Source organism: Protopterus annectens, chromosome 11.part0, assembly GCF_019279795.1.
Source record: "Protopterus annectens isolate FY-2018-M chromosome 11.part0, PAN1.0, whole genome shotgun sequence".
NCBI classification, from domain to species: Eukaryota; Metazoa; Chordata; order Ceratodontiformes; family Protopteridae; genus Protopterus; species Protopterus annectens.
This window is the reverse complement of record NC_056745.1, coordinates 525,371,103-525,398,202: the sequence shown is the minus strand read 5'-3', so window position 1 is coordinate 525,398,202 and position 27,100 is coordinate 525,371,103. Positions and strand designations below refer to the sequence as shown.

Genomic DNA, 27,100 nt, shown 5'->3' with positions numbered 1-27,100 from the left:
AAAGCTTTTCATGCAATATTAGGTCTATTTGCTGTAACCTTTCTTTCAAAACGAGGCAGAAAACGTAACATTTAACTCTCCTGTATCAGTTTCTCTTAAAAGGAGTAATTTATTTTGCCTAGCTCTTGTACAGGATATTGATCCTTCTTGTAAGGTGGTTTCTTGTAAAACAGAAGTGGATTCCTCTTTCCCTGGAGGGGTTCAAGATTTTAAATCTATAAGGAAATGTGAAGAGACAGATGCAGGACTCTCCTCAGATTTCTGACTCACATTCTGAGGACATTATCATAGGATCTTAGGAAGGTACTAGGCTATTGGCTCTGAGGCCCTTACAAGCCTAGCCAAGAATTTAGCCCATGTTTTGACAAGTCAGCACCTGATGCCCCTATCCAGTAAGAACACAGGTGGAATTCAAGGGGTATATTTTCTGTTACCCATCCAGTTATCCAGGTTGCACTTAAAAAGGGTTTATGAGGTACTCTGCTTGATGTACAAAGGGAGTCTATTCCACAGAAGGGGTATTCTCTGGGATGCAAATCTGTCCCGCCAACAAATCCTATTGATGTCACAGACCAGGTCGAGGTCATGCATGCGGGTTACTGTAGCAGAGCTAGACTTATGGATATTCAGCAGTCCCATCAAGGCGCAGTCCGAAATTGCTTTGTATGCAGACAGATGTCACCTCGGAGTAGTCTGTATGAGACTGAGTAGAGGCAGGGCTTTTAGCATATTTGTGTAGGGTAGATGTTTGAGGTGCTGGATTCTCCTGGTGAGGAACCTCTGTGCTCTCTCCAGCTGCTGCATGTGCTTTGTGAGGTACGTGCTAAAAGGGGCATTTTACTCAATAATGAGTCTTATAAGGGATGAATACAGGGATGTTATGACCTCCTTGTCCCTGGATGAGAAGTGGGCCACGTAGAAAGCTTTCCATACAATGGAGGCAATATGGTGGTCAGAAGTCAGTTTGCTATCAACCTGGGTGCCCAAGTCCCTCATGACTGATTGCATGCATACGACCTTGTTATTAATGTGGTAACTTGTGGGAATGTCACTCTCCCCAAAGGGGATGATGATGCATTTTTTCCCATTCAGTTTGAGGCCATGTGTCTGGCACCAGTCATTTGTTTGGGTGAGAGCCTCTTGCAGGATGTCCACATCACTAGTGGAACAGATGACAGCACCCAGCTTTCAGTCATCTGCAAACCTGGTCAGCCATAACCTACTAGTTTTGGCCTGCACCTCAGAAAAGTATATCATAAACAACAGAGGCTCCAAGACCAGTCCCTGGGGTACACTGCTCATTATGGATCAACTGCTTGAGGTGTCTTCCCCTATTTTGACTAGGTGGGGTCTATCAGTGAGCCAGTTTGCTACCCGTTTGTTAACATATGGATTGATGCCTACTTGAGAAGGTTTATCTATTATACCCAAGTGGGGAATAGTATCAAAGGCTTTGGCCAGGTCAAGGTAGGAGGCATGCATGATCTTCTCCTCGTCCATGGCTTTGGTGACTGTCTCTAAGAAGTCAACCAAATTTAACAGGCATGACCTCCCCTTGATGAAACCAAACTGTTTGGGATCAAGTGTTTGGAGGTTGCCAATGTCCTTGTTGATGAGGTCCATAATAATCTGTTCCATGGCCTTGCAGATCAGACTAGTTAGTCTGATGGGTCTACAATTTCCTGGATCAGTGGACACTCTTTGTGCAATGGGATGACAGTGGCTGTCCTCCACTTGGCTGGGACAAAGCCGGTACTCAGGCTTTGTTTGAGCAGGATGCCTAATGGTGCTGCAAGTTCCTGCTTGAGTTCATGTAGGATGCAGCCTGAGATATTATAGGGTCCCATGCAGGCTGTATTTTTTGCCTAGAGATAAGGAGAGGGGGGCAGGTGCTTGGGATGTCCTGATTTACTGATCGGGGGACAGAGGGGTGAAGTTTTCACTGAACCTGTCTACCAGCAGGTTGGCTATATCTATGACATTTGTGTATGTGGTATCCTTGACCACCAGTTCTGAGTATATCTGAATGCTTCCTTTGAGATTGCAGACATATGTGAAGAAGGCCTTATAATTGCCTTTAGTAGATGTGGCCAGTTTGGACTTGAAGTTTGCTTTGGAGGATTTCATTAGTGTTCTTATATGCTTGTTCAGTCTAAGGAGAGATTTCTTTCATTTAGGCACCTGCTCCTTCTTGGTCCTGGACAGCATTTTTTTCCTTTTATTATAGAGTTTATTTATTACAGATGTCCACCAGACAGGTTTGTTCTTCCTTGAGGAGGAGGATTTTGTTCTGTCTGGTATTCCTGAGTCCATGCAGCTATATAATTGCTCGGGGTCTATATCACATAGTTGAAGTTACATAACTTCGAACACCTAATGGTCGAACCATTATATTTGAAGTTACATAACTTCAACTACCTAAAAAAAAAAACACAATGGACAACAAAATAAACTGCTGTAACCCCACACCTCTGCTACTTAAATATACCAACTCCAAGATCGCACCACATTGAAGTGAATGGAAATCTCCGCCTATGGAGATTTCCATTCACACGCTCAAACCTTTACAAATTCGGACATATGGTTTCGACCATATGTAGTTTGAACTTGTAAAAGTTCGATGACGTGATAGGAACCCAATTGCTCGTATAGTACTTTGGTGTAGGCTTGGACATATGTGCCAGTTCCTGTGGAGAGGGAAGAGACTGTGATGCTGTTTATACCTTTCCTCAGGTTATAATCAGTTTTGGAGAAGTTTTTTGTTTGACCCTAGCTGGGGGGGTGGGTAGTCGGGGGAGATGGTGACTTCGAAAGTGATTGCTTTCTGGTCAGATCTTACCAGGAAGGATGACACTGTAGGGATGCTGCAATTGTTACTCATGTTGGTTAATACCAAGTCCAAAATATTATCACCTCTTTTGGGGGTGTGAACTGGCTGGTCTAAGGCATTTGCATTATCAAAATCAAGGAATCTGTGGACATTTCTGCTTTGGCATGAGTAGTTCTTCCATTCTATGGTTGGATAGTTAAAGTCGCCCAGGATCTGGGTAATGGGATGAATCTTTATAGATTCAAAGAGGTCCAGATAGGTGCAGTAGGCATCTTGAGTCAAAATGTGGGGCTTGTAGCTAGCTATGATTTGAATAGGGGTCTTGTCAGTGGTTAACTGCACCTGGAGTGTCTCAGTGCATCATACTGTTTGACCAGCCTGGAGGTGTGTATGTCTTTTATATACATATATATATATATATATATATATATATATATATATATATATATTGCAACTCCCCCTCCTTTTGCTTTGATTTCACAGACTTTGGGGTCTAATGTACGATAGGATGAGTACGCTGGTATGGCTGGGGTGCTTTCTGCAGCTTTGAATCAGGTTTCTGTGACTGCAAAAATGTCAGCATCTTCCAGAGTTAAGAATGCTTGCAATGAGTGCAATTTCATGTTTAGACTACTTGCATTTAGCAGTATTACCTTTAATTTGCATTTTGATGAAATTTTCATGTTGGTAGTTTTGACCTCATGGCATTGCCTGAAAAAGGCACTATGGGGGAGGCAAGAGCCTTTGCCAGAAGCCTGAATCCCAAGGGACACAGATGCAGGCCATCTCTGGCAAAGCATTGTAGTCTGTCAATCATGCCTTCCTAGGCTGTCAGGTACTGGATCCCCTTGGAATGACACCAGAAACTAAGGCAATTGTTAAAGTCAACCATTTTCTGTTTGTATTGAGGTATCATTCTGGGTGATGGTAAAATGCTGCTTAAAGTTAGGAACATACCTGCCTGGGACACATATTCAGCAAGCTTGATCATGTCTCTCATATAGTCCAGAGAGGTATGTCTCAAGTCACTCATGCCATCATGGACTATGACAGAGTCATAACAGTACCTGTTACTGAGAGACTTGAGTGCATGGGTGATATGGTGGATTCTGACACCTGGCAAACAACTAACCGTGACTTCCTCCTTATCCAGCCTGGTGAGGGGCACACTTGTGTGTCTCATAATGGAGCCTCCTATGACTATGTTGGGTTTATGTTTAGGCCTTAGTGGCTGTGAGACACAGGTGTATGGTATCTAAATCTTCCTGTGAGAGATTCACCTTCTTAAAACTATTTCCAGAATGTGCCAGTGTTTTCACTGGGAGAACACTGAGGTTTCTCAGTCCTTCAGAAAATGCTATAAGTTCTTACAACTGGAATTCACAAAACATTAGAGGATGTGTTGGTCACAACCTGTGGTTTCCCCTGACAGCCAACCTGCTGCTGATAATAAAGCAGAGTGAATGTACAAATGTGCTCATCATATTGATCATAGCTGCAGTATCCTTAACTATATGCATGATATCCTGCCAAGGATACAACAGCTGGCCAGCTACCAAAGCTTCAGGGCACCAAGCCCTTCAAAGCTTTACTGCCACTGAAGAATACATTCCTGTGAGGCTTTCAATAATTAGCTGTTGGCTTGTGCTATTCCTTTGCTGGGCAGTTAAGTTCCCTTTAGTGGAAAAACTTCCATTCAGTATTTTTTGTTTTGTATTAATACATTCCTCTTCAGGAAAGTTATTTTTGTGTCTTATGGTCGGTCATGAGACTATTATGTACTTTTAAATGGGAGCACTCTTTTTTTTCTGTCAGTTAAAAGTTGTATAATGAAACTAAAAAATATTTATTTCTGTGGAGAAATTATATTTATTTTACTTTGTGGGGTGGGCAAAATTAAGTGCTTTTTACTGTATTTGTGAGAAAAATGACTTTTAGTTTTTACTGACATTTGATGCTCATTTTCCCTGGGAATTGGGTACCATTTGGGGATTGACCATGGAACAATCTGTCTGTCCCATGGTCAGTCCTTCTTCCAGCCACAAAAAGAAAAAGTTAAGCAAACAGCCTTTGCCATCACAGCAGGTTAGCAATTTGCCTCAGCTGTAGGTGCTTGATTGCTGTGGCCAGTAGCTATACCTCAGACCACTCATCTTTTACCCTAAGTTCCTCTGAGGTAGCACCTGCAGCCACTATGAATGAGGGGTTAGCCACATCTTGTCTGTTGGGGTCCCCTCAGTGAATAGAGGAGAGCCTCCACTCTTGTCAGTTCTGAGAGAGGGAACAGGGAAGGCTTCCCTGTTTTGTCAGAATGTTTTGTTCATTCCTGGGGAGGTTTGTGCTGCCATTAATAACACTGTTGGTCCCATTTTTCCTGTCAAAAGGAAGCAGAAAACTAAGTACGTATCTATTACTCCTCAAATTTTCCTAGACAGGAGGAGTTTACTGGGTCTGGCAAAGGGTTTAATTCAGGCTATTAATTCTTTTTATACAGTAGATGTTCTTCATATTAGCTATGTGGGTTATATCCTTCTAGGGATCTAACAGCTGGACAGCTTCCAAATCTTTAGGATACCTTCCATATCCCCATAAACTGTCTGGAAGCTTTAACTTATCTGAATAAAAGACAAGTTTGGGTGCCAAGGCCTTCAGAGCTTTAGTGCCGCTGAAGAATACGCGCCTCTGAGGCTTTCAAGGATCGACAGCTGACTTGTGCTATTCCTTTGCTAGAGAGATGAGTTCCCTTTGAGGAAGAAAACTTCCATTTAATAATTTTACACATTACTGATACATTCCTCTTCAGGAAAGTTATTTTAAGGCTAGGAGTTTGTGTTTTAATGGACTGTCACAAGACTACTATACTTCTAAATGGGAATGCTCTTTTTCCTATTAGTTTAAAAGTTGTTTAAAGTAACTGAAATTTTTTTGTGGAAAAACTGTGTTTATTTTACTTTATGGGACTGGCAAAGTATTTTAAAATGTTTCTTACTGTGCTTGTCTGGAAAAAAATGACTTTTAAAGACTTTTTGTTTTTACTGGCATTTGCTGCTTGTTTTTCTGGAATTTTCGGCTTAACCACGGAATGCTGTTTTGGCCCCATGGTCAGTCCTTTCAGCCAGAGAAACAAAAAAGTTAAGCAAACAGCCTTTGCTGCAGATAGTTGACACTGCTGTGGTCATTAGTTGTACCTCAGACAATCTTTTGTCTTGGATCCCTCTGGTGTAGCACCTACAGCCACAATGGACCTGAGGTTGGCCACATCCTCGGTGTCTGTTGGGGTCCTTTCAGTAGAAAGAGAGAGCCACTTTTGTCAGTTCTGGGAGTGGGAACAGTGAATACTTCCCTTGGTCCCAGTTTTCCTATCAAAAATAAAAGAAAACTCAACATGTATTTATTCCTCTTTCAAATTTCCTAAGAAAGGTATATTTTTTGGTCTGTCTCAGGACTTAATTCAGGCTGTTGAACCTTATTGTGAAGTAGTTTCTGGTAAAAGAAAGAGGGATACATCCTTTTCAGAACAGTGTCACAATTCTGAATCTGGAAAGGAGGCTGTATTGACAGATACATGTTTTTATCTTTAGATTTCTGATTCTGACTCAGCAGAGAGCTCAGTTTCTGACTCTTCATGTGGAGGGTTCACTTTCTCTGTGACTATTTTTAGAATGCACCAGTGTTTTCAATGGGAGAACACAGGTTTCTCATTCCCTCAGAAAATACTAAGAGTCGTTGCAGAAGGAATTTCCAGAACCTGCACCTATTCCTCCAGTTCTCCAAGCTTTGGAAGATGTGTTCTTTCGTACAGTTTTCCTGACAGTCAGCTGATTGCCCCTAAAAAGGCAGATAGGATGCATAAAGTTTCTCAGTCTTTTAAGTTTTCATACACTTTTCCCAAACCTGATCCAACAGCTGTAGTTTTAGTTGATCCTTCAGGTGCTAAATACTTAGTTCCAATCCAACTCTCTGAAAAGGACAGAAATATTATTGAAAAGTATGGGAAAAAGAGTATGCTTCTGCAACTTTGATTTTAAGAATTTTGAATTTTCACACTCCTATGTTAAGGTTTGTTCTGAGTAATTGTGAAACTGTGTGGAATGTTTTATCTGCAGTTTCTTATTGTGAGGAAAAGTCTGTTTTGATTTAATTTATTCTATTGTTCAAGTCATTATTCTTTTTTTTTAGTGCATGTATGACACTGTTGATACTTCTTTCAGGGCTATGGGCACTACTACTGTTTTCAGGAGGTTTGCTTGGCTACATTCTCAGAACCTCCCAGATGATGCTAAAAATGACATTTTAAATTCTGCTTCTGGATAGATTTAGATCTGATATTGTCAATTTTCATTTCATCTGCACATATGGTTTCAGATCTGATCCGTCAGATCTGACTCGGCCATTAGAATAGCTTGTGATAACCAAAAACCTCTTGGGCACCTCCCCTTGCCCATAATGCATCCCTCCCTGTTACCTCAGATCTGCTTTGCTAATTCACAAAAGACATGGCCATTCCTGTAGTACTGTTTCTCTCTTTCTGTTCAAACTACCATTTTAGTCTAACCTAACCACTTTCTCCCCTATTTTATTAAAACTTCTGTCCTCTCCAGTAACCATTTTTTATTAGGTTACTTTTCCTTTCCCTCCCGTATACCCTTTGGGTAGTTCTGCTAGTATCATTAGTAGCTCTCGTCTTCTTTTTTCTCCCTTCCCTTCTATACAAAAAAAAAAAAAAAAATCTTCCATATATTTCATTAACTACCTTTGTTTTGTTATTCTTTATTTGTGTGTGTGTGTGTGTGTGTGTGTGTGTGTGTGTGTGTGTGTGTGTGTGTGTGTGTGTGTGTGTGTGTGTGTGTGAGCTAGTGTCTGTGTGTGGGTGTACTCTGCCATTCTATATCAGTGGCTGAGAAATCTGTAAAGCTGACTGGCTTCAAGAAATGTTCAAAGTGAGGTCACAAAATCCCTTTTAGTGACTCGCACAGTTTATGTGTTTACTGTTTGGTCCCCCTCCATTTACAGGAGGATTATTCAGTTTGCCATTCTTTCAATCACATGCCTCTGGGTGAAAGGAAAAACAAATTGATTTTGAGGGGTACTTTCCCATGTTCTTTTGGAGAGGCCATTTCTGGCAGTGGCTTCAAATCTTCTTCAAAATCTAGGCCGGCTAAGTTGAGACCTGCATCTTCTTCCTCTAAAGCTTCTGATGGAGGGAAGAAGAGACCTTCCTCAGCTCATAAAGACTCCTCAGAATTGAAGACAAAAATAACCAAGACTGCTGATCAGACAACTCAATCGGATCCGTCATCCCTGATTGTATCTATCTCGGATTCAATTTCTCCAGCTGCAAGTCTTTTGGGCAAGGATAGGTCAGAGTCATTGCACTCGGATCAGGCTAGCCCATTCAAAGTGATTGTGCTTCTACCAAGGACCAGGTACTCTCCCTGTATTGGCCCGGTTCCCTCGAGAGTACCATCTCCTTTTTGAAGTAGACCCAAATCTTCATCCACTTCCTCTTACCACTCTACCAGAAGCCTCACTGAAGAAGATGTGTAATGGATGGTCCTGAAGATTTTGTGGGTGCAAGGCATTTCTAAGTCCCCTTTGGCTCCTACCCATAAGGTCCAGGAGTCATCTAAGCCATCCACTCCCCCACTGGTTCCTCCTCCAACATCAGAGCAAGTTTCGGAGCCAACGGATATGACATAACCAGTGTCTCCCAGCTTGGATCAGAGAATTTCTCTTTCTTCAGGTCAGACCTTTGCTTGGAGCTCTTCAGCATTTCCAGAGCCAGGGAGCTCTCAGAGCCATAGCAAGCCTCGTGAGCCATAGGTGCATTCAACTTCCTGAGCAGTAGATACACCTTGGGGCTTCTGTGCAGGCGAGCTCAGCTCTGGCTTCAATCGCAGGTGAGCTGTCTTTGAAGCTTGAGAGGTCTCTGATCCATAGGCATGGCCTGTTGGATCCAGAGTCCTTCTCTGCTCAGGAGCAGTCAACCTTTGGGGCTCTGGAGAGGGCCATAGCTGCCTCTGCAGCTAAGAAGACACCTCCCTCCTTGGATCCACAGTCTTTCCTTTTATAGCTGTTGCGCACCCATTCTGACCATGACATTCCACAGGGACAGTGGGTCCTTAGGCCCAAGGATATCCATAAGGATACCCCTGCCTCTTCTGATACCTCTCTAGAGTATCCCAATAAGTAGGTTCCTCGGAAGAGAATTTGTAAAAGGAAACATTTAGACTCCACCGAGGAGTCAACCACGGAAGACACCAACCTTGATGAAGGAGAAGGAACCCCTCAGTCACCCCCTGAGGATATTTCCTTCGGGGACATCTTGGAGATCTTGAACCAGAGAGGTGGCTGGAAGATCATCAGTCCTTCACCTGTCAAGTCTGTGTACCAGCTGGCCTTTGGATCCCAACCATCTACCTTCTGGACTGACTCCTCCCACAGACAAGCTCATAGATTTGATTGCTTGATGGGTGTGGGAGAGCCCAGACTCCATTGAACCAACCCTCAGGAGACCAAACAAAATAATTACCATGCCAGAAGAAAAAACATTTTGGACAAAAGGTGTTTCTGTATGTGCCATGGTTGTGGCAGTAGCTACTAAGATGGAACTCTCAGAGGAAAGTTCCACTATCCATCCCCCTAATAAGGATTCCAGGACAATGGATAGATGCAGGATGCAGGAAGTGAGTTTTCTCTTCAGCGACCTTTGCCCTACAATTGCTGAATTACTTTTCCTATTGTACTAGTCTTCGAAGGGATCTGATCAAGGAGCTCACAGATACCCTTGAGGGAGCCATAGGTGAAGGGGTCCAAGAAAAAGTTACTTCCCAGCTGGCAACCCTACATTCTATAGCAACTTTTCCATGAGACTCATATCACATGCAGCTGAGGCAATGAGCAGAGTGGCAGCTTCAGGCATATCTATGAGGAGGCATGCCTGGATGTACTTTTGTGACTTTGGGGAGCCTTTTAAGTCTTCGTTCTTCAATGCTCCATTTGACAGCATATCCCTTTTTGGTCCCAAGGTCAAAGATATGCTATCCAGGTGTAAAAAGGAGGGTAAGACACTTTTTGCCATAGGCATACATTTTTCCATCCTACAGAGACCATATCCAAAGAGTAACAGAGGTGGTGGGAAAATGTGGTTCAAGACATCACAATCACCTAGAGGGGGGGACAATTCTGGAAGATGCCACCCTCGCAACAGAGGAGGACCACAGAACCAAGGGTCCACAGAACCTTTCTTTGGGAAACCCTTCCAGCAATCCTGAAAGGAGGCCTGATTGCCCACCTCTGGAGGCAATCAGGGGTTAACTATCCCTGCACTGGAGAGCTTGGCTAAACATAACCACTGATGTATGGGTGCAGGATACAATATCCAGAGATTACCTAATACCCTTTCTCCATTCACCCCCTCAAACAAGAGTATACCAGACATTCCACCCAGTCAAAGGGATAATGCAGTTGTTTAGATACAGAAACTGCTAGACAAAAGAGTCATGCAAGAGTTCCCCCAGACCAGTGAGGATTCAGAGCTTATGGTTCTTTTTAGTTCCAAAAAAAACAGGAGACTGGAGACCAATACTGGATCTCAGCAGATTAAACATTTCTGTTCACCTAAAGTTCCAAATAGGTCATGGTAGAGTCCATACTTTCTCTTTTTAAAACAGGGCAATTGGATGTGCTCCATAGACTGTCAGGATGTGTACTACCATATAAAGGTAGACAGGTAATCCAGCAGGCCTTTTACGATTCTGTCTGGGAACCAGTCATTACCAGTTCAGAGCACTACCCTTTAGTCTCACTACCACCCCCAGAGTGTCACCAAATGCATGGTAGTGGTAGCGGCTCACCTGATACGACAAAGATTCCACATGCTTCCCTGTTTAGATGACTGGCTCTTTTCTGCCCCGACCAGGCATCTACTTATCCAACAAGGGACTCTGTTGTCCACACCTGTACAGAGCTCAGCATAACCATAAATTACGAACAATCTCAGTTGGAACCTTCTCAAAGACTGGAATTTATAGGAGCGGTCCTAGATATGAGTCAGCTGATCACAGACGCCAAACTTACAAGCTGCTTCAGAATGATAACTGTTATGTCCTACAGGCTGTAAGGTCAATGGCGGCAGCTTTAACGTTGGACCGGCTAACGAGATTTCACATGTGAATACTACAATGGCTACTAGCTTTACAGTGGTCAATTCACAAACCTATGTCCTACCAGATTCTTATCATGGACACCTTCAAGAGATCTCTCTTGGTGGATTAATTCCACTCAACTAACACAAGGCAGACCCTTTGTTCCCTCACAGTCTTAGGCCACGGTGACGACAGATGCTTCCCAGATAGGGTGGGGGGACATTATCTAGGGAAGATGGTCCATGGCACCTGGTCTGCCAACAAGGCCACTTTACATAAAAAAATCTCCTGGAGATGAGAGCAATGCATATAGCATTGCAGACTTTTCAGGATGCTCTCCCTTGCGGAACAGTGGCTATTCAATCAAACAACATATCAGTAGTCTGGTACATAAACAAACACAGGGGAACCAGATTATACCTTCTGTGCCTGTAAGTGCCATGAGTGTGGCAATGGGCAATCTCGTTCAACCGTTTACTTGTCAGAATGCAAATTCCAGGAAGGCCCAGCATGACAGCACACAAGTTGAGCAGATCCATCCTCATGCCTCACGACTGGTTTCTCAACCAGAAAGTGGTGGAAAAAATTTCTGCAGGTGTGGGGCCAGCCTTGCTGTGACCTCTTTGCATCACCCCTGAACAACAAATGCAGCAGCTACTTTGCCCTAATTCTTCCAGTGGGGGAGTCACAGAGGGATGCTCTGATACATGATTGGCCTCCCTGTTTACTGTATGCCTTTCCTCCAGTTCCCTTGATTCCCAACTTTCTTCAGAAAGCAATCAGGTTAAAGAGAACAGTAATACTCATTGCCCCATTTTGGCATCGACAAATCTGTTTTCCCTTCCTTTGGCCTCATTTATTGAGAAAAACCTTGGGCTCTGGATCCCACTCCAGACCTACTGTCACATCTGACAAGAATGATTTGTCCCATTCTGTCCAACCTCAAGCTGATGGCTTGGTTTCTCTAGTTCCATTAATATCAAGACAACCTATGCTTTCCTCTCCAGTTCATCATAATTACTATCCTCCCATAAGCCTTCCACTCAAAAACTTTATAAGAGCAAAGGGAAAAGATTTGTATCCTGGGCTCAACAGCATGACATTGATCCCTTCACAGCACCCATCTACTCTATTGTGGTGTTTTGGGCTCATCTATTTGATAATGGAGTAGCTACCTCTACAATTAAAATGCAGTTAGCAGCAATCTCTGATTTCCATGCTGGGAAGGGTAACTTGTCACTGATTTTCCACAAAATCTGCAAAACCTTTCTGAAAGGGACCTTTTTGCTAAGACCACCTTATAAGAACCCCTCCCATCCATGGGACCTAAACTTAGTTCTATGTTTTATTGTTCAGCCCTCTTTTGAACCCACAGCTACATGTGATATATATTTTTTTATCTTGGAAGTCAATCTTTCTAGTAGCCATTACATCTGCTAGAAGAATATCAGAGATTCAGGCTTTATCTTCCCAAACACTGTACCTGATTTACCATAAAGACAGAGTTTCCTTGAGCACCAGTCCCTGCTTTTTACCCAAGGTTGTTTCAGAATCCAGTATCAATCAAACCATTAACTTACATGTCTTCTTTTCTAACTTCAGTAATAAAGGGGAATATGTAATTTATTTGATGGCTGTCCATAGGTAATTACATTTTTATCTCCACAGGACAAAAGATTTTAGGAAGGCAAATCAATTCTTTATTTCCTTTGCAGGCCGTAGGAAAGGCCTTCCAGTATCAAAGTTGATCTAGCAAAATGGCTCTCTGATTGCATTCCCTTCATCTGTATCAATCAAGGTATAAATCTTCCCAGACCTGTTCAAGCTCACTCTACCATAGCCCTGGCCACTTCAGCAGTTTTTCAGGCTAATGCATCCATGGACAACATTTATGCAGTGGCCACATGGGCTAACCATAATACCTTTATCACACATTACAAATTGGATTTGGTCTTCAGGGGAAGGGCCTTCTTTGGTTCAATGGTTCTGAAGAACATCTTTCCATGAGTCCACCCAAGATAAAGGTAGCTGGGGATTCTATCCCATATGTGAGGATGCAATGAAAATTGACAATATCAGATAAAAAAGTTATGTACACTGCACAGTGTTCCATCTGTAGTGTCGATTTTCTTTTCCCCTCACATCCTCTCCCTCCAAGCCCCAATCATTTGCTCCTGGTAGGGCGGGAAGTTCAATATTAGTGGATTGGCTGTATTTCTCCATACTCCAGAAATGGACTCACTGTGGTCATTTTTATATGAACTTCTCCTTATATACTCCTACATAAGATAGCTTTAGCAAACAAGATCTGAGGTAATAGGGAGGGATGCATTTTGGGAAAGGGGGGGTGACCGAAAGTTTTTTGGTTGCCACAAGCTACTCTAAAGCTGAGTCAGTGCCAACGGATTAAATCTGAACCCATACGTGAAGAGAAATGAAAATTGACAATACAAATGGAACATTATGGAGAGTACATAACTTCTTTTTTTTTTGTCCCACTGAGGCAGAAGTGATCAAAATGTGTGATGAAAGGGGTAAACTGATACAGAGAGTGTCTAAGATTATTAGCCCCCCTTTTCTCTAACTCCTCATCCAGTTTTGCTAAGAAACAAAATAAATATTTGAAACAAAATACAGATGTGAATAGATGTTTAAGGAAAAATGGCAAGAGAGTTCCAAGAAGAATCTTGAAATCTTCCAAAACCAAGGACAGTCCAATAAGTCAGAATGACTATTTAAGAGACTTTATTCCTCCCCTCCTTCCCTGACAGCACCACCCTTTTTTTCAGAAAGTCTTAATCTCTATTTTTCTTTTTGCCAGTGAATGGTTTCAGACAAATGGGTCCGGAGCATTTGTCAAGGTTATGCATGGCAGTGGGATTAAATTCTTCCTTTCTATGGGGGTTATTCCTCATCCTCCAGACCAGGCTTTCTTGTTTTCACCTATCCTTCATCATATGCTGTCCCAGAGAGTGAAAGAACCAGTTGTCCCTTCCCAGATCGGAAAGAGTTTTTGTTTAAGGATGTTTTTTAGTGCCAAGGAAGAAATTGCTTGGAGACTAGTGATGTATTTTTCTTTCCTAAACCTGTTTGTGATAGTGCCAAAATTCAAAATGATGTATCTTTGCAACCTGTTACCTCTTCTTGTTTCCTTGTAACATTAGATTTAAAAGATGCTTATCACATTCTTATTTATCCAGACTTCAGTTGTTTCTTAAGGTTCTGTGTGTCTGGATCACATTATCAGTTCTCTAGCTTACCCTTTGGACTAGCTACTGCACCAAGAGCATTCACAAAATGTCTAGTTCCAGTCATAGCTCATTGCAGGCTACATGGTATCCATATTTTCCATATTAAGATGATTTACACATCTTTGCAGTCATTTTCAAATTGTCAGGAAGCTCTTTCTTGGGTGATAGATGCCTTACACAAGCTGGTATTCTGAGAGCATTCAAAACTCTTTCTAGACTCCTCACAGGATTGTGTTTTTGAGATGTCAACTATACAACACAGTTCAAAGAGCTTTTCTTCCACAGGAAAAAATAGATCTATATCTAAAGCAATTTCTATGATTTTTCTCTTAGCCTTCTTTTCATGCAAGTGAATACCTTAGGATTTTGGGTCTCATGACTTCTATGATTCTTATTATACCCTTGGCAAGACTCCTCATGAGAAAGATACAGTGGTATCTGAAGGCTCTTTGGTCTCAGCTTCAACAACTCTTCTCTTTTTAGATTCTTGTGCTGGAGTTTGTCAGAAAAGAAGTTACTTTTTGGAAACAACATATATCCCTAAATCCAGGTGTCCCCTTCTTCCTCCCTGCTCCAAAGCAGTCAGTCAATACAGACACCTCAGACTTTGCTTGGGGAGCAGTATCAGGAGTGATAAAAGTGCAAGATTTATGGGACAGCAAGGACAGATGCAGGCACATAAATATAAAAGAGATGCTTGCCTGGATCAATGCACTCAACTCTCTAAATCATTTTTGGTCTCCTGAGACCTCTTCAGGTTGTTATAGACAATATCACAGTCATGTGGAACATCAACCAGCGTGGGAGAAATAGGCTGCACCCTCTCTGCAGACTAGCTATTTTAGCCTGGGATAGAAATTTACAGCACAAGCTTTCTCTATAGGCATTCCACATTCCATCAGAGTAAAACTGTGTGGCTGAGAAGCTGAGCAGGACCAGGGCAGACTCTCACAAATGGAAATTAAATCAGGGATCTTCCAAGATTTTATCCATCTGTGGGGGAATTCCTGAAGTAGTCTTCTTTGCTTCCTCTTTGAACAATCTAGTTTGCAAGATTCTGCTGCAGGACTCCATGCAAGAATGCCAGCAAGACAGCTGCCTTTTCTTTTCTTTTCTTTTCATTAGACAGGAGTTCATTAGTCTTTTGCACCCTTTCCATTAATATCAAGGGTACTTCTGAAAATTCAGAAGGAATCCCTCAAGATCATTGTGGTGACTCCCTTCTGACACAGGCAACCGTGGTTCTCCCTTCTTTTGGAAATTATCAGTGACAATTACCACAAGCCTCCTCCCCGACTGCATCTACTCACAAAAGAGCAGGGGTGCTAGATACGCCCTAACAAGAATCAACTTCAGTTCACTACCTGAATGACAGAGATCTTAACTCACTGTAGGCAAATGTTTCTGAAGATGTGCAGCAGGTACTAACTGAGGCAAGAAAGCCTGCTGCTAGAAAATCATATGTTACGAAATAGTTGGTGACAGCAACATAACCAGCAGCTCATAATTCTCTGGTTTTACAATAGCTGTGTGAGTTGCTGTCCTATGGCCTTTCTTACTCCTCTGTCAAGGGTAATTTATTGGCCATTTCAGCATGTCTGCCCATGGATCCTCCTCTTTAAATGCATTCTCATGTCAAAATGCTTTTTGAAAAGGGTTCTGCCTAAAAGACGTCAAAGAAAACCAGTGATCTTTCCTTAGCATCATATTTCGTGTTAGAGAAGCTAACACTTCCTCCATTTGAACCAGGTAACCTGGATGACATAAGGTTCTTAACATGGAAAACAGTTTTACCGATTGCTCTGACCTCTGCAAGGATTGTATATGAGTCACAATCTGTTACGGTAAGTCAACTTTTTCTCATTTTTTACAGGGATAAAGTTTCTTTGAAAACTAATCAGGCATAAAAGAAGGAAGTGTTATCCAAGTTTACTTTAAGCCAAACTATCCATCTCCCTGTTTTCTTTCTTGAACCCAAAAATGAGGAAGAAAAGATGCGCCATACCTTAGATGTCCACAAATAATTCTGGTACTTTCTTGTTAGAACTAAATCTTCCAGTTCTTTGGATAAATTGTTCATTTGTTGTGATAGTAAGAAGAAGGGACAACCTCTGTCAAAGTGGACTATTTCCAAGTTGTTGTCTAAGGGTATTACCTTTTGCTATACTCGCCACAGCAAAAATATTCCAGGCAGGGTCAAGGCCTACTGTACCAGGGCCTATGCTTCATCTTCTTTTATGGGTATTTGGAAAAGGATGGACACTAAAAAAAATCTAGAAGCTGTTATTATTCCTCTGTCTGTACTTTTACAAAGCACTATAAATTAGATTCCTACTCTAGGTCAAGGACAGGCTTTGTAAGGGCCATTCTCCAGTGACTCCTGGACCTTTCCCTTGCCACCTCCCAGTTGTTCTAAGCTATGGTAATCAGTCTATATAACTTAATCTAATGCAGCAGTGATAAATTATTTATTATTTATTTATTTAATACTTAAAGTACGACTAAGACAGAGCCTATTTTCAATGTAGGCTCAGGGAGAAATGCTCCAGATGCATGTCTTTAGAATGTGGGAGGTAACAGGAGTACCCTGAGGAAACCCACGCAAACACAGGGAGATCATGCAAACTCCACACAGAAGGCACCCCAGCTGAGAATCAAATCGGAGAACCTCTTGCTGGGAGGTGACAATGTTAACTGCTGCAACACTGCACCATCCATAGATGCAAAGAACATTGTACAGTTGTGTAAGTAGACTTACCATAATAATAGGTGTTCGAACGATCACTGCTGCAGTAAAATCTCCCTTCATCCCACTTGTTTTTTTTTTTTTGTTTTTTTTTATGCCAAGGTATGGACATGTATTTTTGCTTTTCCTAACAATGTCCTCTCAGGCCTTAGCCTCATTCTGTCAGTTGGTATGAAAGCTCTGAAGGGCTTGGTACCCAAACTAGTCTTTTCAGTCAACTCAGCTTGAGCTAACAGTTTGGGCATAAGAAAGGTGCCCTAAAGCTTTGAAAGCTTTCTGTTATATCCTATGCAGGATATAACCTATTTAGTTACTTTTATGGTAAGTTTACATATACAACTGTACTTTCTATACCTTGCATGATCTGTGTCCTATCTGAAAAAGCTGTTGGGACCTTATATCCCACCTAGAATAATTTCATCATCTGGTTCAGGGCTGCTAGCCATTTTGAGGACGTAGTTGTAAAGATCATGTAGACTGCATGGTTTAAAGAAAAGGAAGAGTGTCATTTTCTTATCGTGTTCCCATCCTCTGGAACAGGCAACTGTCCAGGATTTGGGCATGTGAGGTAGACTCTTACCATTTGGAGGGCCTTGAGATTCTATCTATTTGTGAGAGTCTTTTATGGGCCTGGTAGAGGAATTTATTCCAGTTTTCAGTTTCTTCATTATTCTCAATTTTAATATGGTTATTATCTTTTTCAGTTTAGCGAATTCATCTTCATGTTGACTCAGAATTGTTTGTTTTATTTTTTCTTATTGTAGTCATTTTTATTGTACATGCTTTGTGATAAGCAATACATTTTAAATAAATAAATCAATCACAAACTGCTTTACAGTAGTGCTATTTTATTTCATTTGCCACTCTAGTCAATTGCTTTTAGTATAACAACCATAAGAATCACATATGTATTAATACTAATACCGTATTTTTACATGGGGCAAATCCCCTCACTTTTATCTACCAGTATATTTTAATTTAGAGGTCATACAATCTCAGAAGATGAAGAATACTAAATTTTCCATTGAAATCATGTATTCCTTTTTTTCTTAAGATTGTACAAGGTAAGAACTTTATAGTGTAGAAGGCATAATGTGCAGTCCACCAAATTCAAAAACATGTTCTGCTGTTCACCACTGTTATTGCCTTATGGATTTTTACATTTTATCGAACAGATGTATTACAATACATTATCCCTGGGATTCATCAAGCAGCCATGCAAGAATAAGTTATTCCTGCACAGCAGGGACCATTCCTGTTCAGCATGGCAGCTCGCTATGCATATGTATGAAGGCTTGCTGCCATGCTCTTAAACAGACATAGTTCCATGAATGAGTGCAGGGGATGTGTGTGAGAGCAGAGCTGTCACAATATACATGCCCCCTGCACTCCAGAATTGCCTTTCAGCAATTTAAAACAAGCGAAAACACTCATAACACCCCCAACCCATCAGGATAACAAATCTGGTAAAAGGGACCATAAGGGACAATCATCCCTACCAAGACAAATGTTAGAATAACACATGCAGCATAAGCACATAGTGCGCACCTCCCAACCCGTCAGAGTAAGGAATATGGACAAAGCCAAAAGGGACAATCGTCCCACAAAGCAGGAAGTTGATAGAATAACAGGTTCAGCATTAGCAGGGATGTTCTGAAGGGTACAAATAAAATAACACAACAAATATTTTTTTTCTATAAATGTGATAAAGTTTAAGTTTTGAATATTGCTCTCATAAACTTGGAATGTTGCTAGAGTGACAGGATTTGCTTTAATATACATTTTCTGAAGGTTTTGTGGTCTGAAAATCAAATGTATGTCATTATTTAGTGACTACAAATCTAAGATCATCCCACTGATTTGCCAGGGAAACAGAGGAACAGGCAGAAAATATGAGCCAATTATCTGGACATTCTGAAAAAAAACTGTACAGCTGAGAGGTATGATTATGCATACAGCTTACTACCACTCCCAGGATTTGAACCATGGCTGTGTCTGCTAAAAATACAATTTAAGTTTCATCAGATTGTGCTATTTAGATATTGCTGTCTATCTCTTCAGTGCTTTCTAAGTCTCTTTTGGTTGTACAATCTGATCTTGTACTTACAACAGTCTTATACAGACATTCCTAGACATTTTTTTTATGTAGCACAGTGTGGGTAAAAGTGGTTAGCACATTACTATTCAGAGAATGCAACAATAAATGCCACGCAATACCAGAGTAAATACAACCAGTCCAGGTATTAGAGCTTTATTGCCAGGCAGTTACAGTTTTATTTAAATTTGACCTATATGGGACTATTACTGTCATATTGTCTAGTTTATTCAGTACAACCCATACACAGTTTTTATACTGCCAGGTGACTTTCTACTACTTTATATTTATTTGGTATGACTGCTACAAGCAGGATTGTTACTCACCAGCCTCGCAATGTAGCCTTTGCAACCTACTACCATGGGCTTCCTGATTCACAGCCCACTCAGCTGCAGCTGTAAGAGAAATAGAGAAATATTTAGCCATACCTATCCATCATATACACAGGCTGGACATTATTAAACAGTTACTGGTATGAGTACTTACACACTGCTGGGACATATGCCCCTAACATGTAGTGGAGTCATACCTCTGCACCAGTAGTTACAACCTCTTAGTGCAAGGGAATGTAATGTAAGTATTGCAGGTATAAATGTAGAATGTTGCTACAGTACCATGGGTTGTGTCAACAGACATGTTGTGTAGGAAGTCACTTCTGATACTGATGTACACCATCAGTTACTGACAGACATTGTAAGATCATCATTGTGAAGTACCACACAAATCATAGTAATGATCCTGTGGAATACAGCAGAGATATGACCAGTAAACATGGACAGTCTGACACAATCTGGTCAGTCCAGAGGTATACACAGAACTCCTTAGTGCAAGATGTGTGGACCAAGCCTGACAAAGTCCAGAGGTATACACAGAACTCCTTAGAGCAAGATGTGTGGACCAAGCCTGACAAAGTGGATGTTTGCAGCCATGTAAATGGAGATATCACAAAAATGCTGGAATAGATAAGCTCACACAGTTGATGCATTCACACACTCTTGTCCGTCCTAACACATATTAAATAGAGTTAATGCTTAGTTTATAGGCAAGGTGGGAAACACTAATCTAAATTTAGAAATTTGTAATAGTTAATGGCAGAGAGGAAGGTTGTATCTATAATAAGTAAAGTTTAGTGGAAAATAAGAGTAAACCGTTTTGGCAAAATAGGTCAGACAGGTTGCTAAACTTGCAGGTTTTGTTTTGGATATTTTGTAAACTGGGTGTGCTATATGAGCTGTAGAAAGAAGAAGGATGAAGAGCAAATTCTAAAATAGACAGACAAAAGAGATATGGCTATGGCATACCAAGAATCATAGCTGAAATGGTTGATAGTTTTGTAACAGCAACCAAGATGTGAGCCGACCTTTGAAAGTGTGGTTTCAGCTTGCTGATAGAAGGTTAAGGATGGGTATAAAAGTACATCAGTAGAAGAATATGTCAGAGAAATGTTATTCCCCCAGAGTTCATTTATATGAATTGGTGAGTTAGCAGACATCATTGTAGGATGACCAAGAACATGATGTAATTGTATTTAGTAAGGGCTTGTTTTTGTGTAGTCAAAGACTGAAGTTGATAAGTTGGTTTTGTAAAGTGGGTTGGATATGGTTACGGTCTTTACCTTCTTCTAAAAAAATTAGATTCTGTGCATAAATATGGTTCTAAGGTTTAAGTCAGAGGAGGGTGATTGACAGTCAGGAAAATGAGTATGGGACAAAGATGGGACCTTGAGGTACCTCAGATGTTAGAGGATGGAATCACAGAAGAGCGGTATGTACTGTACTAAAATATTGCAGTAAGATAGAAATAAAACCACTTGAGTAAGGGCTGCAGATTATGTGGCATTACAGGCAGACTCTGAGTTAGAACTTAAGCAAAGGATAGTGGGATGGAATACAAAACTGAAAGTACAGTGGATGAAATTGAGTACAGAAAAGATAGTTGTGATGGAAGCAAAATAAAGGAAATCAGAAGAAGCCAATAACTGATTTAGAAGGGAAAATAGTGGAGCAGGTTAACAGCTTCAAGTATCTGTGAGGGGTAGTTGAGGAGAAGGGAACTCTGAATGAGAAGGTCAAAGCTAAAGTCAGAGGGACTGCAGCCAACCGGCACAGTGTGTCAGGTGTAATGTATGACAGAAGAATGCAAGGAAGCTGAAAAGTAAGTTGTACAAAACTGTGGTGTGACCAGTATTACTGTACAGTACAGAAACCTGGGTGGTTAAGACAGAGTAGTTGAAAAAGTGAGATGTGTTGGAGATGGAGTGCCTTAGATCTGTGGTAGGATGAACGCTGTTGGACAGATGAAGAAATGAGGACATCAGAGCAAAAACCAAAGTAGCTCCAAATTGTAGTGAAGGTGAAAGAGAACAGATTATGGTGGTTTGGGCACATGTGCAAAAAAAAGCAGAAAACTGTCAGGTGAAGAAGATTTGTGAAAGATATGAAGAAGGCAAGAGGAAATGAGGGCATCCAGAAAAGAGATGGAGGGACTGTGTAACAAAATATCTGAGACAGTTAAGCATGACTGTCGAAGAAGGTAGATGAGTGGCACTGAATCAAGAGAGATGGTGGCAATTGACATGACACCCAAACTCTATGTAGAAAATGTGAAAAAGGGACTTTGTGATGATGATGACAATGGGTAAGGGCTGGGGAAAGCCAATATGCACCTACGTAGGAAGGAGGATTGAGTGGTCATTGATAACATGCACATTTAAAGCCCACAGACATTGCATGTTTGAGTTGTCCTTTGACCGTATAAGTACAAAGCTGAAGTCTGTAGTCAAATATTGAACAGAGATGGTATTAAAGGAGGATCTAAGGCCATATTTTGCATTGCTGAGTATATGAAAACTGAATGAGTGGTCAGGAATTTGCTTGTACATTAGTTTCTTCACTAGAGGTGGTAGGAGGATATTATGACTGTAATATCCAGATAGGGAATAATTGTAGCTGTTTTCCATTCAATAAAGGTGTTGCTATTGATAAGGGTGAAGTTAAATATATGTGTTAGAAGACCAGCAATACAAGAAAAGATGTTTTTTAATGATACTTGGGATGAACAGTACAGTTGCTGAAGATGGATTTATTGGTGGGGAAAGGAAAGTAATCTATCACATTATTTGGTGGATAACAGCCGTAGCTGAATGTTGATGAGGCATATTGTTCCTTAGAATGGGAAGAATATGGGAGTAAGGAGACAGGAAGGTAAAGAGATTTTTGAGGGGAAGGCTGGGAAAATATGTAAAGAAATGGAGAAGTCAAGAAATTATGAGGGGAGAAGAGGTTAAAGGTATAAAGAAATAGGAGAGACTAGAAGGTAAGAAGAAGGGGAGGGGAGAGGAGGATGTTGGAAGAATGTAAAATACGTTTTCAGACTTATGTTAGTAATATCTGTTTTAATTTGACCAAGAATAGATTTTATTTCTTTCCATTTGGGATAGAGTTATTTTATGAGGTAGCTTGTTTTGGTGGTTTTAACTGCAAACTTACAAAGACGTATACTTTCTCCCATCAGTTTATGAATTGTTTGAGATCGGGAGAGAGAGAGAGAAACAGGGACACATATTAAACTGGAATTTATAATAGGATATAAAGAATCTTGAATAAGGACTTCTGTAAAAGTATACAAGAGTATCTGTGGGATTTTTTAACATTGTAAAAAGGAGTCCAAGCAACAAAGCCTTAATCTAAGTTTAAAGTCATTTTCCTTGGCAAGAGTTAAGATATGGCCAAGTATGCCTATAAGAGGGTTTTAGTTATCTATTTATAAATTTCCAAATGATGGTATTAGTCAATGGTCTCTGTGGATGTTAGGGAGATTATTGATGGAGTTGCAATGACTGGAATGTTGATTGGTGCAGTATCACTTAGAAATGTGTTACCTTTATTGGGATTTGGGTGAGTGGACTCTTTGATACCTTTGGGTAAGTTTGCAGAAAGAAGAGTTTTGGTGAAGAAAGATACATTTGTTTTGTGAAACCAGTTGGAAAGGGAATGAAATAGGAAAGCAAGTCAGTATGAAGGCCACCTCGAGTCTCCTATGAAAAGAGGGTACTGGCCTAGTGAGACTAACCCAGAAAAAAAACATAAATAAAGTAAATAAATAGTAATGTGAAGAAGGCTGATAGGCTGAGACAATTACAAGTTTACTATACAGTCATAAAGTTAATACAGTAGTGATCTAGTTGAAGTCAATGGCAGGAGAGTAGGAAGAAATTACTACAGAGAGAGCGTTTTGGGGTTTATTTTTCACAGAATGTGTGGACTACCAGCAATTTGAATGCTTGGATTATTTCTATGTGTTTTGCATACTAGTCATGGAGAGTCATCTGTTTTAACCATGTATTAGTTATTACCAAGATGTCTTGGTTACGGGCACGTAGCCATGCTTCAAATAAGTCATATTTGCTGTGTATGCTATGGGCAGTAATGTGAGACAGTGAAAGCTTTGGAGTAGTATCATGGTCTATGGTAGCTGACAGTGGAACAGTGGGGGTGGGCCAGGATTTTGTTCTGTATCACCTGTAAGCAAGTCACATTTATTTCTTATACACCTACCACCTATTTCCTCAAAATAGAACATCTGACTTGTTCTTAGTTTCTGATATTCTAACATATTCTATACTCTCTTTTCTTACATATTTCTACATTGAATATTGTTGTTATTACTTCTCACTATAAACAGTCAAGTGATATTTCTGTAATGAATATAACCATGTTTATCCTCATGTTTTGTCTGAATATTCAAAATGTCTGAGGTTTCTCTGTATTTTGCTTCAAATGTATAAATTATTATATTGTGTTGTGTATAGATAGTAGTCTGTATTGGAACTTATGGTATTCCTCTGTTTATATCATGTATGTTTAAATATGGAGCTTTTCTCCTCGGGTCTCCGGTGAAAAGGAGCACCTGTCCAGTCAGACCCAGTCAACAAATGTCAAAATAAATAAATAAATAAATTACAGCTTTAGAGAGGCATGGCACAGAAAAAGAAGCTTACATGCAGAGAGAATAATTGTCCCTTTTGACTGCTAGAACCGGGAGTGAGAGTTTGAAATGGCTAAGATGTGTTAGAGAGGAGTCATGCAGTGTTAATGAGGGAAATTGAAGGGGAATGGAAAATGTAAGAGAAGCTGCAAAGAATTTTCCTGGAACTATACATATATAAAATATAATGTGTGTGTGTGTGTGTGTGTGTGTGTGTGTGTGTGTGTGTGTGTGTGTGTGTGTGTGTGTTGGTGGAAAATGAAGCATGGCTGAGTGTGAAGTGGAAGAAATAGTGGAATGAATCAAGAAAGGGGATTTTATTATGGATATGGTCACAAAATGCAAAATAGAAAATAAATAATGTGAGTATACTGAGGTGAAGGATAAAATCCACATGTGAGAGATACCAAGAGTATGAGAAATCGAGATTCAAAAAAGTATGTGAATATAAAGGAAGTGGTAGCCGGAGAGATGCTGTGTAGGACGGCAGTGAATAGGAATTTATTTTTCACCTATTCCAGTCTGAAGTGGGGTTGAAGGAATGAAGAAATGCAAGCAAAAAATCTTATTTTCCAGCTTAATCTTTAGTCAGAGTGGGTTTGACAGGTGACAGAACTGGCAGTGAATAAAGTAAGGGAATCAAAATTTACACACCACCTAAATTACCAGTGATAGCACTGCAGAAGGCAGAAAAGATTTAGAGTCCAGAACAAGATATTAAGATTTATCTTCCACATCTGGGACTTTCCAAAGGCAGGAAGGGATAACTGCTTGGCTATATATTGGTAGCTAGACTATTAAGCATTATCAAATTGCCACACTTTTAATAATTTCTTGAGTGTTGACTATTTTTATTTCATACTTTGCAGTAACAATTAATTGGCTACATTTTTTATGTTTTTTAATTCAGTACATTGTGGTATTCTAACCACTATATCATTGTTGCTGTCTAGTTAGATAGTGTGCTTTAAACTCAGTTTTGCCATCTTGCACACCAGATGTTTAAGCTGTAAATGTTGTACATATGAGTCAGAACTACCCATCCTTACCACATTTGTACCAGTTAAGATTCCTCCACTGACTAGCACAAACAATATGCATGCATAATTTCCTCTGATTATAAGTACCAACTTCTTTACTTTTTTATTTATTGCTATTCACAGGAATTAAATTGGATGCAGTCTGGAGCATCAAAAGAGACATTTTTTTAGGTGACATGAAACCTGTAATTCAGACTAGAAACATATCACTTCCTGCATCTAAGTACTACTCTAGATACGAGGCCTTCAGAAGTAAGGACGTTTTTGTTGTGCTAATTTATTTAGCTTGTTTGTTTGCATTTTATACTGCTACCACTTATTTCAATATATGTATTACTATACTTGCTTCTGGAATTCACTTTAATCCATTCTCTACAGCTTTGGTCATACCACTCAACTGTCATTACTTTTCTGGGCATCCCTGATTTTAGCTCTGAATTTTTAATTCAGTACATTGTGGTATTCCACTGTAATCCCTCTTAAAACTGGTGGTTTAATAGTAGAATTATGTTTAAATAATGACAATAATTAAGAGTTATACACTTCCTTTACTTCATAAAATGTATGTTAATTCACATTCTCATATTCTGTCAGCTTCTCAGGTTAATAGTACTAATATTTTGAAAAGTTCGTGATTATTGCTGGATTTCTTTCTAATTCTAGAAGTAAGAATTTAAAAGCTACGGCATAGATGTTACTCAACTGATACAAGGACATTGTTGTTAATATCTCAGTCTCCCTTTCTTCCACATATTTTGGTTGAGTCATATAACCCACACTCTGGACTCGAGGCTCACAGTCTATCTTAATCAGTAGTGAGGAGTGCCTAGAGGACTGAAACTGGCTCCTACATGCATGCAGGTAGAGCTGCACCCCACTCCCCAGAGGCGAAAGTGAAAGCCTTTTAGTCAAGTTCTCAAAATGGCATTACACCTTTTTGCTCTGAGTTACTAGACATTGGTATGCTATGTATTTATGTTTGCATTTATAGTTATTTTGTTGAATTGTTTTGAGTGGTAAATGTGCACACACATTTTATACATATGCAACTTTAGAGAAGTTTAGAGTATTTTTCTGGCTTTCTACAGAACCTTTCTTTGTAGAAGTCCGTTTTTCAGAGCAAAAAATAGCAAACTTGAGCCCATACTTCTTGTGACGATATAAAACTCCTCTGAGAACTGAAAAACTCAAATCACTATCCTGTATTATGTTTGTCTTTAATGGCAGTATGTTTTAATGATTACCTGCATTTGCTTGCTGTGTGCATTTGGAGGAAAGGACTGTAAGTTGCCAGGCTATATATATTAAATCTGATGTCAATTTTCATTCATTCCTTAACATGTGGGCACTTCTTGTAAAAGACAGTCTAAGGCACATGGCCCCCAGAAGAGGCCAACATGCATATTAATGTCCTAGAAATGAGAGCAGTTCCCAAGAAGTATCACTTGTTGAGGAAGAATAAAAATTAATAACACAGATAGAACATTATGGTACATAACTTCTTTTTTGTCTAAAAATCTTGAATAAAGTGAGCAGTCTTATGTGTATTAAGCCAGGGAGGCCAACTGTTGACTAGCTTTACACTGAAGCAGCACTCTACTGTTACTTTTATTTTCAAAACCATTCCCTGAACACTAGATTGGTTTTAAAGCAGTTTCAAAAGACATTTAATCTTAAAGAAATTATGTTCTACATTGTGTTGATATGTTTCAACCTGGCAAAACTTATTAAAACTAAGGAAAACAGAAAACTTAAAAATAAGCCATTTCAAGTTTTACTAAAGGTATTCATCCATCTGAATAGCAGCTGCTGTGTTGAAGTTATGCCTGACAGGCCAAACAACCTTCCTGCAAAAGGAATTACTATTAACCATAGGGTATGGTGGCCACAAAAAAATAAACTGGCCTTTTCTAATCCAATGACCACTGTTGTATTTTCCAAAATTGCTGGCAGATTCTAAACAACACCATAACATTTTCATGTTTTATGACTTTAAACTGCGGCT

General features: G+C 40.1%; 2 protein-coding genes across 7 annotated transcripts in view; one reads left to right on the top strand and one right to left on the bottom strand.

Moving 5' to 3' along the window:
• Window positions 1-27,100, bottom strand: part of OTUD6B (OTU deubiquitinase 6B) — a 1,944,790-nt gene that overhangs the window by 1,669,569 nt on the left and 248,121 nt on the right. The gene's annotated exons all lie outside the window — the stretch shown is intronic.
• Window positions 1-27,100, top strand: part of CCHR11.PART0H11orf97 (chromosome chr11.part0 C11orf97 homolog) — a 348,538-nt gene that overhangs the window by 92,414 nt on the left and 229,024 nt on the right. For 3 of the 5 annotated variants that reach the window (XM_044088038.1, XM_044088036.1, XR_006366958.1), the window contains one exon: window positions 25,219-25,347. The exons of the other annotated variants lie outside the window; for them this stretch is intronic. In XM_044088038.1, the coding sequence (XP_043943973.1) occupies window positions 25,219-25,347 (129 nt within the window). The remainder of the gene's footprint in view (window positions 1-25,218; window positions 25,348-27,100) is intronic. 5 annotated transcript variants of the gene reach the window in all.